The following is a 17,411-nucleotide window of genomic DNA, read 5'->3' on the forward strand; positions in this document are numbered from 1 at the left end:
TTGTTGGGTGACGTTGTGGGGTTCCCACACGGTGATGGTCTGAAGTCAGTCACAGCCGGCCACGTGCTGGAGCCACGGTGGGTGCTGAGGCCTGGCCGCCGATCCGGGCTTTGCAGATAGCGGATGCTCAAGAGTCAGTCGTGGAAGAAATTAATTACCGAACCGTCAGCCGTCCACGTAGATTTGTCAGCTCTTCTTCCCTTTTTTTCCTGAAGTTGTGGTGACGTCATCATATGTTTGTGAAAGAGAGACTGAACCGGCAGGCAAGGCAAGTCTGGTTTTGATGGCGACAGTTTCAGATCAAATTGTGTCAGACAGGGGAAGAGAGACAGGCAGTGGTGACAGGACCTCCTGGAAGTGACCTGAGGCCACAGCAACGGTTCGGGACTGAAAAGCCTCCCTCAGCCCCTCGTGTGTCCAAGGAGAGGTCTCACCCATGGCTGTCCTTCTTGTAAAATCGCAATACAACCGTCTGGCCTGCCTGAAGGCAGAGGCTTGACCAAAAGACCCTGGGAGGCTCCTCCCTGCCCGCCCCCACCCCAGCCCTCGACCCTCGACCCTCGTCTCTGTGCTGAGTGAGAGGGATGGTGAGGTGCCCAGCACACTGCCCAATTCTCCAGTGGGAAAGGGACCAGGGGCAGGGGGCTGCGGAGCCCACCCCACTGCCCATCACTCAGCACCCATCAGCCCTCACTGATACTGTGAGTCACACATCCTTCAGAAATATGCTCCTTTCTACAAAATGGGCCGTGTTAAAAAAAACAACTCATAAACAACACGGCACACTGTATGTACAAATCAGTTAAAAAAATACATCCTAAAATTAAAACAAGTAAAAGGCATGAAAAGATTATTTGCAAAAGAAGGACACAGGGGCTGGGCCAGTGGCAAGTGGTTAGGTTCACGTGCTTGGCTTCAGCGGAGCAGGGTTCTCAGGTTCAGATCCCCCGCACGGACCCAGCACCACTCATCAAGCCATGCTGTGGTGGTGACCCACAAACAAAATAGAAGAAGGTTGCCTCAGATGTCAGTTTAGCAGCAATCTCTTCCTCAAGCAAAAAAGAGGAAGATTGGCAACAGATGTTAGCTCAGGGCCAGTCTTCCTCACCAAAAAAAAAAAAGAAGAAGAAGAAGAAGGATACAAAATGATCATAAACAAACAACAACAACAAAAATCCACTTCACTAGTATAGAAATAAATGTAAAATAGGACAAGATATCATTCTTCATGTATTAAATTGGCACACTGTTTAAAATTCTAATATTGACTACTGGAAAGAATGCAGAGAGAGACACGGGTGGGGTTTAAACCAGTATAACCTTTTGTAATTTCATAATATATGTGAAAGGCAACAAAAATCCTCTTAATCTTTAACCAAGAGTCTATCCTGAAAAAAAAATCAGAAATCAGATGAAGATGTTTATCACCGAGCTATTTATACTTCATTGTGTCACACGGATGCTTCTTGGGCATCTACCATGATCCAGGCTTTGCCCCAGGTCCTGGGGGTCCAGCAGTGAACACAGGGGACCAAAAGCTTTGCCTTCATGGGGCTTACATTCCAGTGGGTCCCGGCACCCCAGGGCTCTCCCGGTGGGTGAGCTGACTGCCAAGTCCACCTCATTCCCTCAGCCCAAACTCAATATCCTGTACCTTACATCTGACGACATTTAAACTTGATTGTTAAACCAAATGTGCCATTTCTCTAAATGCTTTTTTCCTTTCCCTCAAATTTTTATAAAGAAAAAATTTAGACATGCAGGAAAATTGTAACGATAGTACAATGAACCACTAAACCACGTGAAAGTAAATTGCAGGTATCATAACAACACTTCAGCCCTAAATATCCAGCCTGCAGCTTCTAAGACTAAGAACGTTCTTCTACTCAATCACCATGCCATTATCACACTTAAGGAAACTCAAAAAGACAAAAAAAAAAGGAAATTCACAATCATCCCATAATCTCTCTAATATCCAGTCTATATTCAGATTTCCCCCTATTGTCCCCAAAATGTCTTGCCAGCTGGGATTTGTCAATCAATATCTCATCAAGTTGCAAACCCTGCCTTTGTCGGTTTGCTGTGTTTGGACTCCTGTAATCTAAACAGTCTCCCCGATTTGTTTTCCATGACCGACTACTTGAAAATCCAGGCTTATTGATTGTGGAATGGCCCCCATTGTGGATTTGTCTGACTGCTTCCTCACGTGGTGTTTTAACTGGTTCCTTCACTCCCTGTGTTTCCTTTAAATTGCAAGGCAAGGCCGGAGGCTTGGTTAGATTCAGGTTAAACACTTGAGCAAGAACGCATGCAGGTGATGTGTGCTTCCGAATGCATCCCATCAGGAGGCTCTGATGTCAGCTGGCCCACTATTCCTGATGCTAAATTTGATCGTTTGGTTAATTCAGAAGCTGCCAGATTGCTCCGAAGCAAAGGTACAATTTTTCCTTTTGCAACTGACAAGTTGTCTGTAAAGTGTTAGTTTGAGACTCTGTAAATAACCTCTTTCCCATTAACCTTTCACTCAGGGGCTTTTAACATCCACTAATGATCCTTCCTGAATCAACCATTACATTGGGAATTGCAAAAGGGGAAAGTTCTAGTGTTCCTTCTACTTATCTCAGTTGCTTTTCTTCTGTGAAGAAGACCCTTTGTTTTTTCATTTGTTTTATTTGTTTTCGAGTATCACTATGGATTCATGGTGGGTTTTGTTTTTGTTTTTGTTTTAGTTCGGTGTGTTTTAATCCGTTACTATCATATTCTTTTTGATGCTCAAACTGTCACAAATGTAGCCAGTAGGAGCCCTTTAAGCTGGCTACTGCATCCTTTGATAGATGCTCTCCTATCTTTGGATACTTCCTTGCTTTTTGACACAACAAGATACTTTATATACTTTCTATATCCTAGACCTGGAGTTAGCCATTTTTCCAAGAAGCCCTAGCTCCTTTCAGTGGAGAACGGTATTTGGAAACCAAGATCTGGGGACTATCCTGTGCTCATTACCACCGGCTGGTTTCTAGACCTTTTCAGTGGACAGAGCTGGGAAAGCGCATGGGTTCATAAGAACGCCTTCAATTCCAATCCATCACACAGCGCTCCTCCTTACTCTCCCCATTCCGTGTTTTCATCTTCCTCTTCTAAAAGCGAGGACCTTGGTCCTCAACGCATTGTAGGATATTTCTCTGTTCTACAAATACACGCAGTTTCACAATTACTCTGTCTATACTCAAACCCACAACAAATCTACTGTATCCGTTTCCTGGGGCTGCCGTAACAAAGGACCACAAACTGGGCGGCTTGAAAACAATAGAAACTTGTTCCCCCACAGTCCTGGAGACCCGAAGTCCATAATCAAGGTGTTGGCAGGGCCACGTTCCCTCTGAAGGCCGTGGGGGAGTCTGTCTACGCCCCTCTCCTAGTTTCTGGTGGTTGCCAGTAACTGTGGTTGTTCTTAGCTTGTGAAAGCATCACTCCAATCTTTACCAACATCTTCACAAAGCTTTTCCTGTCTGGGTCTTCCTGTGTCTCTGCGTCCAAACCTCCTTCTTCTTATAAAGACACCAGTCACTGGATTAGAGCCCACCCTAATCCAGTGTGACATTATCCTAATCAATTACATCTGCAAAGAGCCTATTTCCAAACCACTCACATTCAAAGGTACCAGGGGTTAGGACTTTGATATATCTTTCTTTTAAAATAATTTTTTTTTTTTTTTTGGCGAGGAAGGTTGGCCCTGAGCTAACATCTGTTGCTAATCTTCCTCTTTTTGCTCGAGGAAGATTGGCCCTGAGCTAACATCTATGCCAGTCTTCCTCTATTTTGTATAAGGGATGCCACCACAGCACGGCTTGATGAGCAGTGTGGAGGTCTGCGCCCAGGATCTGAACCTGCTAACCCCAGGCCACTGAAGCCGAGCACATAAACTTAACCATTACGCCACCAGGTCAGCCCCTCAACATATCAACACAATTCAGCCCACAACACGTCCTAAGTAAAGTTGAAGACGTCTTTGCTTTTTTCAGTCCTAGAAGAGATCTCAGCAGTGGTATAAAGACAAAGGACTACATCCAAAACTACTTGAATCAATTTTTTTTCTGTGTGGTTACGTTATCAATTTGATAATTACTTAGGTTCATTTGTTTATGTTTCTTTTCAATGCTAAGATTTGATTTTTTCCCCATGTTTTTAGATTTTTAAAAATTATTTGAATATGTAAAACATCTATGTGATTTACAAGTCAAAACTGTATAAAAAGGTACACTCAGAAAGTCTTACCATCTACGCCAGCTCTGGAAGTAACCATCTTTGCAAGTTTCTCCTTTTCTTTCCTGTGTTTCTTTCTGGGAGAAAAAAGTGTGTGCATAACTATATAACCTCTTCTTTTGCTCACATCCTGCATATGCTCTTTCATACGTCGCTTCTTTCACATAACACTGGAAATCCTCCCAATTCAGAAACACCTTCCTCACTGTCATTTGTATGGCTGCATAGTACTCCGTCATGTGACTAGCATAGTGTCTTCAACCAATCCCCCTTGGACAGGTATGTAGGTTGTTTCCAATATTTTGCTATCAAAAATAATACCACAGCGAATGACCTTGCGCCTATCTTGTTTTGCATTTCAGGGCAAGTCTTCAGGGTAAATTCTTAGAAATGGAAATGCTGGATGAAAGGGTAAATGCCTGTTGTCTTGGTGCATTTGGGCTGCTATAACAGAATACCATGGACTGAGTGGTTGATGAACAACAGACGTTTATTTCTCACAGCTTAGGAAGCTGGGAACTCCAAGACCAAGGTGCCCGCCAATTTGGTGTCTGGTGAGGGCCTGCTTCCTGGTTCACAGACGGCTGTCTTCCCACTGTCTTCACACAGTGCAAGGAGCAGGGGAGCTCTCTGCGGGCTCTTTCCTAAGGGCACTAATCCCATTCATGAGGACTCCACCCTCGTGACCTAATCACCTCCCTAAGGCCCCATCTCCTAATACCTTCCCCTTGAGGGTTAGGATTTCAGCATATTACTTTGGGGAGGACACAAACCTTCCGTCCATTGCACACATGTGCTTCTGTTGGTTACAGCAAAGTTCCCTTTCCTACGGGGTTGGACAATTTTGCTCTTCCATCAGCAATGACTGCCGGTTTCCGCTAAAGATTTTCATCTCAGTAGTAACAATGGATTTCAATCCAGACAGTTTAGAGTGTTCCATCTTTAAGACAAGCACACAATCGATGGAGAGTCAGAGCGTGTGAGGTGCTGAAACTGAGGGCCTCGGGTTAAAGAGAGAACATTGTGTATTCTAAGGTGTTCTCAATGGGAAGGGATTTTTCCATTCTGTTTTGTCATTTCTCTGACTCACTGTGAGAAAGTGCTCCCCTCTCCTGGTAAGAATCCATTATTTCTTAGAGGAAACACTCAATTGATGACAGTTTAGAGCCTCTTTCTTTTTTAAGAACAAATGCTAATTTCAAGTGGAAGAATGTATTTCCCTCGAGTTTACGACCCTCCTCTGAGACCCTTACAAAATAGCCTCCTGATGAAGAAGAAAAGAGACTATTAAGGACCATCTTTTTACCCTGAGACTAACAGAGAAACAGGCCTAGAGATCCCACTGACTCAGTGACAAATAAAACCTACTCCAAGGGCTGAGCAACATTTTAGAAACAGCAATAATTTAGCACGCAATCTTCACGGCATGGAAAGAATGAGGCACAGGTTTAAAATTAGGAAGAGAAGCATCCACTGGTCAGCTCGGGGAAGGGTGAACAGGAAACAGATAAAGAAAGAAAAGTGAAATTTCACTTCTTTGCCAGTAATCTGCTTTTTCCCCCAGATAATAACGGTACTTTAGCTAAAGGTGCGTTCACCTTTTAAGGGAGTAGCAAGAAGAGGAGGTTTGTGTTCAGCAGATGAAAGGAAAAGGGTTTGTAGGATGTTTCTACGACTGTAATTTCCCGAGAGGCACGGGGATGGTACCAAAAGCACGTCTGTGTGCCTTCAAACCTCCTTCAACTCCGCCTCCATTCAGAAAATGCGTCTCAAGTCTCCAGGATGTCCAAGGTCTCCGCCCACGCAGCAGTGGAGGTGGCATTAAACAGGCTGAATCCTGTCTCCGTGCGCAGGCCAGTAGGACAGAGAATTACCGCTCCAGGAAAGTGATCAAGGCGTAAGAGAAGCCCTGGTGAAGAGTGACAGGAGATCCTAGTGAGCAAATACAACCAGCTCTGGGAAGGGATGGGAGGTGGGCTTCATGGAGGAGGCAGCAGTTGAGCCACTGCAGGTGAGATCTAGCCACGCAGGAGGGCAGGGAAGGGCTTGTGTGTGTCAGGGCGACCTGCCTTTCACGGGGGGCACTGATTTCCTGGATGAATCCTTTGATGGGACCAAGACTTCAGTGAAAAAGAAGCCTTCTGGTTAGGAGTCCCACATGTGGATTTATGGAAGGAATTTCTGGGAAAGGGATTATTTTTAGAACCAGGCAGATTAGAACATCAGGTAAGCGCTTTAATTTTAGAGATGCCAGGAAGTAATCTACTGTAAAATTTGAAATCGTCATTCTTTGGAAACTGAAGAGGTTTTTAGAAGAGAGACTTACGTAATGAACTGCAGTCTTCCCCCCCCCCCCCCCAAGGACATCTGGAGACTACAAAACGGCTCAGCCCCTTTTCCGGGTTCATCAGGATCCCCTACGGTTCCGTGAATGCCTGAAACTCACGCTCTAAGTTGATGCACATTAAGAGATTGATAGTGTTTTTTTAAAGTACATTTTTCCCTTATTACATAAGTGACACGTTTATTGTCTAAAAAAATTTTTAAACAGATACAAGTAAAAAGAGGAAGATTCTCTCAGATTCTGACCAATCAACTACAAGCACTAGGAAATGTTTTTGACGGTCATTCATCCAGCCCTTTTCAAGTATATTGGAATGCTTAAAATTCCACATATAGAAGTCTGTTTATAAACGAAATAAGACCATGCCACCATCCAGTTTGGGAATCCACTTTTCTTTTCAGTATACTTTGGGCATCTTTCCAGATTCTTAAATATTTTCTCAACCACTTTTAATGGTATTCCACTTCGGAGATATGTCATAATTTAAATAGTCATCTCCCATTATTGTGCATTCAGGTTCCTCCAAATATTTCACTGTTCTCAATCACACGATAATAAATACCGTTTTCGCTAATTTTTCCCCACGGATTCTTATAGTTTGTTAAGATATATTCCTAGAAGTAAAATCTCTTTGCCAAAGAGTATGAACACCTGCAGATTTATGGGACGGGTTGTCAAAGTGCCCTCCAGAAAGGTTGTATCAGTTCACACTCCCGTCCCCAGAGGCAAAAGACACCGTCCCTGCCTTGGCTAACACTGGCTGTTCATTTTTTAACCTCTTTGATTGCTGTGTGTCTGACATGTTTTTGAAATAGCGTGCTTTCTCTTTATAATAGCATTCATTCATTTTGTGCTAATTTTACACCGTGGTCACCAGTTCCCTTATGAGAGTCTTCAAAATAGAAATACCGATGGTAGTCAAAAGCTTTGAGTTCCTGAGAAGAGAGGCATTTTTGTCAACATTATGATGAGCAGCGGGGACCTGGAACTGGCCACATTATCTTGTGGTCCACCTCGTTTGTGTCTCCACCAGTCTCATAAAGTGGCCAGTCTCCACCAGGGACACATTGGTCTTTTTACGAGACTCGAAATCCTTGAACGTTTAGTCCTGGCAACTCAACAAAGAACATTCTTTCCACTGGATGTTGGCGGGGGGGAGGTGGTTTGTTTCGATCGAAAATGAAAAGTTATCATTCAGCTTGCTTCTTGTTATAGAAAATACTTCTCTAAAACCCAGCTATTTGCAATTTTCAAAGGACAATGTGCAGACAATTTCTAATTATTCATTTTGTTAGCTACATGCTATTCCTTCAAGGCTACTTTGTTTACGAATGGACATCTTTTCTTTCTTGTTTCATCCCTTAAACAGTTCCGCTATTTGGTTAATGGTTAAGGCAATACCTTCTCCATCACAATGGTGAATGTATTTTACTGTTAAAAGTGGGCTTCCTAAATAATAATAACAGGAGGCTGGCCCCATGGCCAAGTGGTTGAGTCCATGCGCTCCATTAGGCAGGCCACGGTTTCGCCTGTTTGGATCCTGGGCAAGGATATGGCACCACTCATCAGGCCATACTGAGGTGGCGTCCCACATAGCAGAGCCAGAATGACCTACAACTATGTACTGGGGGTCTCTGGGGAAAAGAAGGAAAAAAAAAAAAAAAGACTGGCAACAGATGTTAGCTCAGGTGGCAATCTTTAGAAAAAAATAATAATATAATTTTCTATGTGTAGAGTATACTAGAGGACACACCATATATGGGATTAAATTAGGTCTACCTATATAGTTTAGAAGGTAATTTAAAATGAATAGATCTCTGTGGAAGGGAGTGTGAATCCCTTTACAGCTTGAGTTCCAATTAAGAGTATATAAACCCCAATGGTCACAGCCTAAAATGTGAATTAGGTATACCTAGGCAACTCCTAATTTCATTTTCCGCAGACTTCATCCTCAACATATATTGGAAATAACAGTAGTTTTCCTTAAGTCCCCCTTGTTTCAGGTTGCTCCTATTGATGAAAAGCCTATGACATCACCCACAGCCCAAATCCTCAGGCACTATGTGTCCCAGGCTCCTAGGAATATTCCAAAGAAACCCTCATCCTAGGCCCTCTCTCATTTCCACAGTTTCAGACAAACCCACAAGCATTGTAGCATCTTACCCATGAGTTATTTTGGGGGAGGCTGTTTTGAGAAATACATTTCTATCAAGGCCACACAATTGTCTGCATCTCATAACTGAAGATATGGCCACCATTTGTCCCAGCCTTTTAAGGACACTATTAGGACACACAAGCCATCAAAATGCTTTGGAAATTCCAACCTTCCACTAGCCAAGCAACATCATCCAGTCTGCCTCTCACACTTGGAAGTGGAGCAAAGCTTGGCCACCTAATTTCGACTCTGCAAATGTATTCAGCATAGCAATAGCAAATCTTTAGCAATTAAGCCCTAAGACTTCAATGCCTGCTTCCCATAATCATTGAAACCTATCCGACACTAGCGTATCTCCTTAACCCAGACAAAGGTTTGTATGCATCTCTTCATTCCTCTGGACTATTCCCTATTTAACCAAAACTATAACAACTGTCCACCATAGCAACCACATCGAAAAAGAGCAAAAACAAAAGCAAAACACTCCTCGCTTCACCAAAACAGTGCATCCAGTGTTAATGGGTTTTTTGACTCACCACAACAGATCACGGTTCCCTCCTCCAAGCTTGAGGCACCAGTTCCAGAAGGCTGCTCATTTCCAAAGTGGTCAACTAAAGAAACATCTTCATTGACCAAAGAAGGGCAAGATATAGCACCAAAGGAATGCCAGTGTGACCCTCAATAACTGTAGAAGAAAGACCGAACCCAGGCACATGTCAACATGATGCCTACCCACTTCCCCATATTTACTTATTCACCAGCTATTTCCTGATGCCTCCTGGATGTGCTGGATGCTGGGGATGCAGAGATAAATGACATCTTCATAGCTGCCTGCAAAAATCTCAGGTCCATTGGGACGAGAAACTGTGCAAAGAGGCGTTAACAGAGCAATACCAACAGAGCAAAGGGCAGGGCCATGGGAGCTCTCAGGGTGACCCAGCTTTCCTCTGGGCAGCTCCAGCCTGGACCGCACATTGACACCATTAGCAACCAATGACCAGCAAGGTACTGGGGAGTCACTGAAGACAAGAGATGTGTGGAATCAGATACGTTTGAGGAAAATTAACCTGGCAGCTGTGTAGGGCAGACTAAGGGAGAGAAAAAGAAGATGGAGCCCTCAAAAACTGCCCTCAAGAAAGGACCCTCACCTCAGGTCATCTGGCACCAACAACGGGATGAGCTGATGAAGACGAGGCCTTTCGGTTTAGAAGTGACATGAGACGGGGAAAGGTAGTGATCCCAATGGGGATGGCAGAACCAGATTCACAGACGTCTTGACAGGGCTGAAGCAACGTTAAAACCTAACAAGATGAAATTTAACAGAATAAACCAACTCTTCACTTGGGAGAAAAAAAACAAACATTAAAAAGTAAGGAAGGACAGCCATCAGAGAAATGTCATCACTGTACTCTAAATCAGAATAGAGGCTTGTGAGGTTAGGGCACAGCACACAAGATCACCCTCACTTCTGACACCAACTGCAGAATTCGGGGGTCCCCAAGACCACCCTTGGGTTCAAAAATTCACTAGAAGGACTCAGAACTCACCAAAAGCTGTGAAACTCACTACTATGGTTTATTACAGTGAAAAGCTACAGGTTCAATCAGCCAAGGAAGAGATGCATGGGACAGAGTCCAGAAAAGTTCCACTTGGATCTTCCAGTTCTCTTGTCCTTGTGGAGACATGGACAGTTCAAATATTCCCTGGCAACAATGTGAGACAATACTGCCAACCAGGGAAGCTCACCTGAGCCTTGGTGTCCAGAGTTTTTATTGGGGCTCCATCACCTAGAACTGACTGGCCACCCAGGTGGCTGACCTCAGTCTTTGGCCCTCTGGAGGCTGAGCTATTATCACATGGACCAAAGCCCCCACCTTACCTGGTGTGGCCTCAACCCCCCAGGTAAGCAAAGACACTCTTGTCAGACATGACATTCCAACGGCTTAGAGATTGCCCAGGAACCCAGGGCAAGACCAGACCTCTCTTTGGGTAAGATCAAAGTCTTTACTACACAGGGCTAAGCCGATTATGTTTTGGGTTTTTTTGGAGGAAGATCAGTCCTGAGCTAACATCTGCCAATCCTCCTCTTTTTGCTGAGGAAGACTGGCCCTGGGCTAACATCCATGCCCACCTTCCTCTACTTTATATGTGGGACGCCTACCACAGCATGGCTTGCCAAACAGTGCCATGTCCGCACCCAGGATCTGAACTGGCAAACCCAAGGCCGCCAAAGTGGAACGTGCACACTTAACCACTGCGCCACCAGGCTGGCCCCCCGATTATGTTTTTAACTTATTTCTATAAGAGGTTACAATCCCACAATTACAAATTACTCTCCTGATAAAAAGTAAGGAAAGATTTCCACCTGACCAGTAAAACACTTCCAGCCACACAACAGAACAACCTACTTTCAGAAAGTCTCCTTGTGGAGAAATCTTTTTATCCATCAAGTATGGGTTTCTGGTTTTCTTGGAGTGAGACAGGCTACATCTTGTCCTTTTCCTAACTTTCTTCCCAGATTTTGGGGGTCCATCTCACCCTTGAGGCTGTGGATTTACTGCTGGTGCTGCCTGTGCGGTTTAAATTTGCCGATTTTCAAAGCAACCAGAAAAGTCTTTTGAGAGTGACAAAAATAAACTACCATGTTTATGGATTTAAAAAATACAGTTAATTAAAATCTATCAAGCACCTGTTTCTTGAAGTTTCTAATATATATTCGAGGCATAACTGCTCACTAAAAAAAAAAAATCCAAGTCATTTTCCTACTAGATTTAAGAATACAAATGTGTTTTAACATGTCTGGTGACACACCATATGACCTTAAAAATATTTAGTATCAGTGAACAGAAATTTGCAGTTCCTTCATCCCACACAACACAGTCTTGACTTACCAACAGATGCTCCCCAAATCTGCCATTAGCCAGCTGTGTGATCTTGGGCTTGTCATTTTAAGACTCCGTTTCTGCTTCTTTTTCCATAAAATAGAAGCGTCGGACCAGACCATTCCTAAGCTTTATCAATTCCTTCGCAATAAAGTAATATTTTATAAACACAGATGAGGACTCCTGAGGCCTGAGGTTGCTACATAAACAAGAAGCCACTTTGTTTCCAATATCTACCTTTTATAACTTAAAGGGAGAAATAAACAATCTTTAGATAAAATATATACAATAACTAAATATTTTTTGAAACATATCAGTAATTCCTTAACAAAACAAACACTTATAGAACGTCTATTATGCAGTAATCAGGTATAAATACTTGAAATATTTATCAATATTTTATTTTGTGAATGATTCTGAGCAAAACGTTGCTGAAATGGAGATTTTAGTAACAGTCGGCCCAATAAGCACTAAAAATGATAGGAAATAGAACATGGGGAATTCAGCTTAAGGTTCTATGCCTTCAGAACTCAGTGACTTTCTAAACTGATTTTGTAATTAGGAGGATATTTTTAGCTTATTTTTCATTGGAAGGTCTTATTATACTCATCTTAATATATGTAATTTCACTTGAATATTTTCTGATTTAAAAAAACGAATGAATCTTTTCCCCCGGGTGCAGCAAAGTGTGAAAGAAACAGCTTCCATTTCTTGTTACATCGAATTTAAGGGGTGGTGACACCACGCAAAGCCGTAGGTCCTAGTGACCTTGTGACTGCCCACACAGTGAGCTTCCTGGGACCCCCAATGAAGGATGAGTAAGACATGAGGGTACCCACCCTGGAGGAGCCCATCCTTAGGGTAAGGATGGCCCTATTCACAGAGAATTAGAGTGCCAGGCAATGCTGCTGGTTATACAGGGGAAAGGGCCTGGTGGGGATACCCCAGGGCACCTCGACCCGGAAGGGTGAGGACTTTGGGGGGGCGAGAGGAAGAGTCCTAGCACAGGGAACAGCTCTTGCAAAAGTCCAGAGCCTGGAAAAGTGTGTGGCGAATGAGAAGAGCCGGTGAGGGCCGTGTCCCTGAGGAAGCCAGCAAGGAGCAGGACACCTGGTGAAGAGCTAGTGACAGAGCCAGGATGCTGGCCTTCACACTCTGGGAATGGGACTCCAATGCAGGTTTTTAAGCAGAGGAGGGACAGGAGCAGACCCATAGTTTAGAAAGGGAACAGAGCGAAGGATGGCCTGGGGTGAGTCCAAATGCTGAGGAGGGCGCTGCTTTGAAGGACTTTGGGGATCCAGGGGGCTCGTGAGGCATTGACCTGTGGGGTGACAGGTCATACAGGAGAAGTTGAGGCTGGCTCTCATGTTCTGCCTGGCTCCTGGTTGGCTGCTGGTGGCGGTGGGGTAACACAAGTGTGCTTGGCAGAGTGTTTAAAAGATGTCCAGGCTGAGATGGCCAGTGAGCAGGTGAAAATGTGCATCTCAGCAGAGGTCTGGAGACACTGGAATGAGTCAAGGCTGAGCAGCGCTTGGCTCGGAAAAAGAGAAGGCCACGTGGTTGTCGCACAAATATTCAGAGGCCTTAAGGGCAAGAGGAGATCAGCCTGTCCACTCAGGCCCCTGGAGGGGAACTAGGGCTAAGGGCAAAGGTTGTGAACTGGATTTCAGTGAAAACGAGCACCTTTTCCTGGAGTCAGAGCTCAGGGAAGATGGGACGGGCTGGGGCCTTGGGAATGCGCCCGCTGATGTCTGGGGAGGGGAGTTCCCTCCAGGCAAAGAGTGCCCTCTTGTAAGCTGCTTTCCTTCCTTTGCCCCCACGTTCAAGACTGCCATGTTCGCAACTGTCTTGTTCAAGACGCTGGCTAAGGAATCGATGAAAGCCAACCTACTAACTAGTAACAGAACCCCTCCCACCAGGAGTATTTGCATCCAAAACCGGGGGATTTCTTCCTTTAAACAAATGCCCCGTGGGTGGAATGTGCAGAGGAAGGGCTTTCCTTTGCTCTGCACTCTACTCCCAACCCCCAGGCATCCTCAGACCCTAACCCTAGGGCCTGGCCCGGGCCCACAGAAGCAGACTGCTGTCCCCATGTGCCCTGGATCCCCAAGGTCCTTCAAAGGGAAGTCCATCAAGGGGAGCAGGGGGCCCGGCCTCAGAAAAGGACACCGGGGAGCATGCCAGTTGTCTTGCTGGATGAAAATCTCCCTGGATTTCCACGTCACACCAGATCACTCATGCTCCATTCGACTCCAGTCACGGATTTTTGCTTGCTTTCTGTATCCGGAAGTAGACTGACCTGGCTAACACGAAGGTGCAGGCCCCAAGAGTCAATGTGACCGGGCAGGGAAATCGGGTGGAGGTTTGGGGGCACTTTGCCTCTCCTCCTGTCGCTCCCCTATACCCATCCCGGGCCGCCAGGGCCTCAAGGTGGCTGAGGGCACCCAGAAGAGGCCTTCGTGTCGCCCCCTCTCCACTGTCAGGAGCGGGAGTGCAGGGGCTCTCTGAGACCCCAGTCTCTGCCTCGGACTCCCTCGGGGCACCTCCAGCGAGGACTCACTTCCCCGAGGTTGGGCCCGAGGCGGCAGAGCCGGGGGTCCCCGCGCCGGTCCTGTGGGGGACCGCAGAGGATGCGCGGCGTGAGCGAGGCAGAGGTTCGAGGGCGCATGGGGCCGGGGGTCCCCTCGCCCGTACCTTTCAAGTTCGCCCCGCGAGCTGCTGGGGTCCGGCCGCACGGCGAGGAGGGGGCAGGAAGGCGAAGGCGCAGCTCGCCGTTCCCACCGGTCCTACCTCCGCCCTCTCCCCGGCGGGGCGCGGCCGCGGCGGGGAGGGAGGCGTGGGCAGGGAGGGGGGGCCCGGGGCGCAGTCGGTGCCCTTGGGCCTGGGTCGCGCCCAGCCCCGGCTCTCCCGCCCCGCCGCCGCCCGGCCTCGCCCCCGCCGCGCGCGCCCTGCCGCCTCCCCCGTTGCCGTGGCAACCCCGGGAGCCTCCAGGCGCGCGCCCGCCCGCCCGCCCGCCCGCCTGTGGGAGCGCTCGGCAGCGGCGGCCGCGGCAGCTCCGGCTCCAGCCGCGCGCGCTGAGACCCCGCTCCCGAGCCGGCTCGTCGCCCCCGGCCCGGCCCTCGGCCCCCAGCACGGCCCCCCACCCGGCCCCAGTGCCCGCCCGGCCGCCGGCCCCCATGGAGCTGCTGGCCGCAGCCTTCAGCGCCGCCTGCGCCGTGGACCACGACAGCTCCACCTCGGAGAGCGACGCGCGCGACTCGGTGGCGGGACACCTGCCCGGCAGGTGAGGACGGGCGGCCGTCCGGACCCCCGCGCGCCGCCCCCGCGCGCCCCTCGCCCCAGCTTGTCTCCCGGGCCGCCGACACCGACCCGCACGGCCTATCCCCAGCCCCCGGCCCCGCCGCCCGCGGCCCCCGTCGTGCCGGCACCCGGCCTGGGGTGGGGTGCGTCCCCACCCGGGCCTCCGACCCCCCGAGGCCTGCCCCGGGCCGCCCCCTGCGCCCTCTCCTGGGCGCCCTGGGCGCGCGCGTCCCGCTCGGTGCCCCCTCTCCGCGCCGCGTGGCCCTGGGACGGGAGGATCGCGACCCGAAGGGGGCCGGGGGCCGGGTGACAGCGAGCGGCGCGGGGTGCGCAGCGCGGGCTGGGCTCCCAGCCGCGGGACCCGTCGGGGCGGCGGGGCGGCGCCGCGGAGCGGGCAGGGCGCGCCAAGTTTCCGACGGCCGCCGGCGAGCTCTGAAAACATGAAGGTTTGGGCGGGCTGGGGTGGGAATGAATCACTCGGTCGCGCCCTGGTGCTGTGACAAAAAGGGCCTGTGGGGCCCTCCTGGCCGGAGGGGGGGCGGCGGCCACGGGCCCGGGCAGGATCCAGCTGGCCAGGGCCGCCTGTGCGGACGCCTCTCGCAAGCTGGCCAAGGTGTGTCGTTGCTTAAAAATAACCGGTCCCCGCGCCTCCTTCTCTCTGGCAGCGAGTCGTCCTCCACCCCGGGAAATGGGGCCACGCCCGAGGAGTGCCCGGCCCTCGCCGACAGCCCCACCACGCTCACCGAGGCCCTGCAGATGATTCGCCCCATTCCCGCCGACTCCTGGAGGAACCTCATTGAGCAAATAGGTGGGTGTCCCGGCGGCGGCGCGGCTTCGAGGGGGAAATGCGGCTTCCTGGTGGACTCGGAGCGGCCCCCTGCTCGGGAGATGCTGTTGGGTTTCTGTGAGCGAATGCATCTGCTGTGGCTAAGGCACGTTTTTGACATAGTTGGTTCTAACTGGTTCCATAGGCTAAACTGCCGCCTTTTCGTAGTGCTGTCTAATGAGGCTTTAGCAAGTGGATTTCTATCCTGCTCTCTCCAGAGAGGTCTACCCGCCTAGCCCTTTCCTGGGGGAGGGCTCTCTGTCCCCTCGTCCCTTCTGCCTGAGAGACAAGGGTGCGGGGAGAGGGGCGCTGCCCGGCCTGGGAGGGGCCTGGGGAAGACCTGGCAAGAGAGGGGAGCCTGCCAGGGGCGATTCTGGAGAGAGCCAGGCTGACTGGTGCTATTCAAGAAGAGGAGGCAGTGGGCGCCTTGCACAGGGCAGGGAAAGGGAAAGTGGAGACGGCTGGGAGCCCCAGAGCCCCCGGGTTGGGAAGGCAGGCCTGGCTTCACCTGCCCTTCCGGGATCAGCGCCTGGAGGTGGGGGGCGCAGCCTGCGCGTGTCCAGCTCCCGCAGAAGCCCCGTGAACGCAGACAGGGAAGTGGGGAGGCGTCCCGAGAACTCCGGCGCTTGCACTGAAAAGTCAAACATTGCCGATGACATCAAACTAGTTCTTCTGTCATCACCAGAGGTGGCGGTGAAAGGATAATTGGAGTTCTGTCCCCAGCTGCTTAGAAAATCGTTTTGTTCTTTAGTGTTGTCAGAGCAGCCGACGGTCTATTCGTTAAAGTAAAAATTGAGGTTTGGGAATTTTCTTCCCTGCGTACATCATTACTGTCCTCCATCCCGAACACTCAGACAGACAGGAAGTGTCCGGAACGGAAGTGGAGCTTCCACTGCCTGGGAGATCCTGCCCGTGGGAGACTCTTGGGCATCCTCCTGTCCCTGGCGGAGGTTTTTCCAAGCTGAAGCCTGCAAGGAGCTGAGCCTTGCTCGCTGAGGGAGTGGAGCACACCCTGCGTTGTTGGGCTGCGTTGACTCCAGGAATTCTGTTCCCGCGGCCCTCTGTGTGTCAGGCCAGGGGGTGGCAGCTCTTCCCCTTGTTTGCTGGGGGAATGGAGAGGGGCTGCTCTGAAAGCCCCTTTCTCCGGGCTCCCTGCCACATGGTCCTTCACCGTGAGGAGGGCCAGCTCTGTCCTGGCCCACGCTGGAAGCCTTGACTTCCGCCCTCCTGAAAGGGATCCTCTTTGGGTAAGATCAGTGTCCTGATGGGAAAGAAATGGGGTGGGTGCAGGGAGCTCAAGGAGAGGGGCTCCTGTGTGCGTCATGGGCGTGTGGAGACCCCTCGCCGGAGACGGCAGGACCAGTCGGGCCAGTGGCCTAAGCTCGAAGCCGGGAGTCAGGGGCCCTGAGCTCCGGGACCTGCTGCCCCTGGCCCTCAGCTTCCTCCTGTTGGAAACAGCGGAGACTGACCCCCCGAGTCTTCCTCCCGCTGTCCCTGCCACAATGTGCGGGTATGATGGCGAACATCTGTTTCTGGCTCCTGGGCTGGATCCAAGGCTAGGTGCTCGAGAGACGTGTTGAATGACAGCACAGAGCTGTGGCTGCCTTCGTCTCACCTCCTTCATGGTAGACTTGAGTGCTG

At 49.4% G+C, this 17,411-nt stretch overlaps 1 protein-coding gene across 2 annotated transcripts in view; it reads left to right on the forward strand.

The window, feature by feature from the left end:
- NGEF (neuronal guanine nucleotide exchange factor) overlaps window positions 1-17,411 on the forward strand; it is a 107,301-nt gene that overhangs the window by 49,978 nt on the left and 39,912 nt on the right. The window contains exons 1-2 of one of the 2 annotated variants that reach the window (XM_044751465.2): window positions 14,648-14,927; window positions 15,610-15,752. In XM_044751465.2, the coding sequence (XP_044607400.1) occupies window positions 14,821-14,927; window positions 15,610-15,752 (250 nt within the window). In that variant the 5' untranslated portion in view covers window positions 14,648-14,820. Of the gene's footprint in view, window positions 1-14,647; window positions 14,928-15,609; window positions 15,753-17,411 lie in introns of those variants that run through there. The other variant, XM_044751464.2, reaches the window with a different exon arrangement.

Source organism: Equus asinus, chromosome 19 (genome assembly GCF_041296235.1).
Source record: "Equus asinus isolate D_3611 breed Donkey chromosome 19, EquAss-T2T_v2, whole genome shotgun sequence".
In the NCBI taxonomy this organism is placed as follows: domain Eukaryota; kingdom Metazoa; phylum Chordata; class Mammalia; order Perissodactyla; family Equidae; genus Equus; species Equus asinus.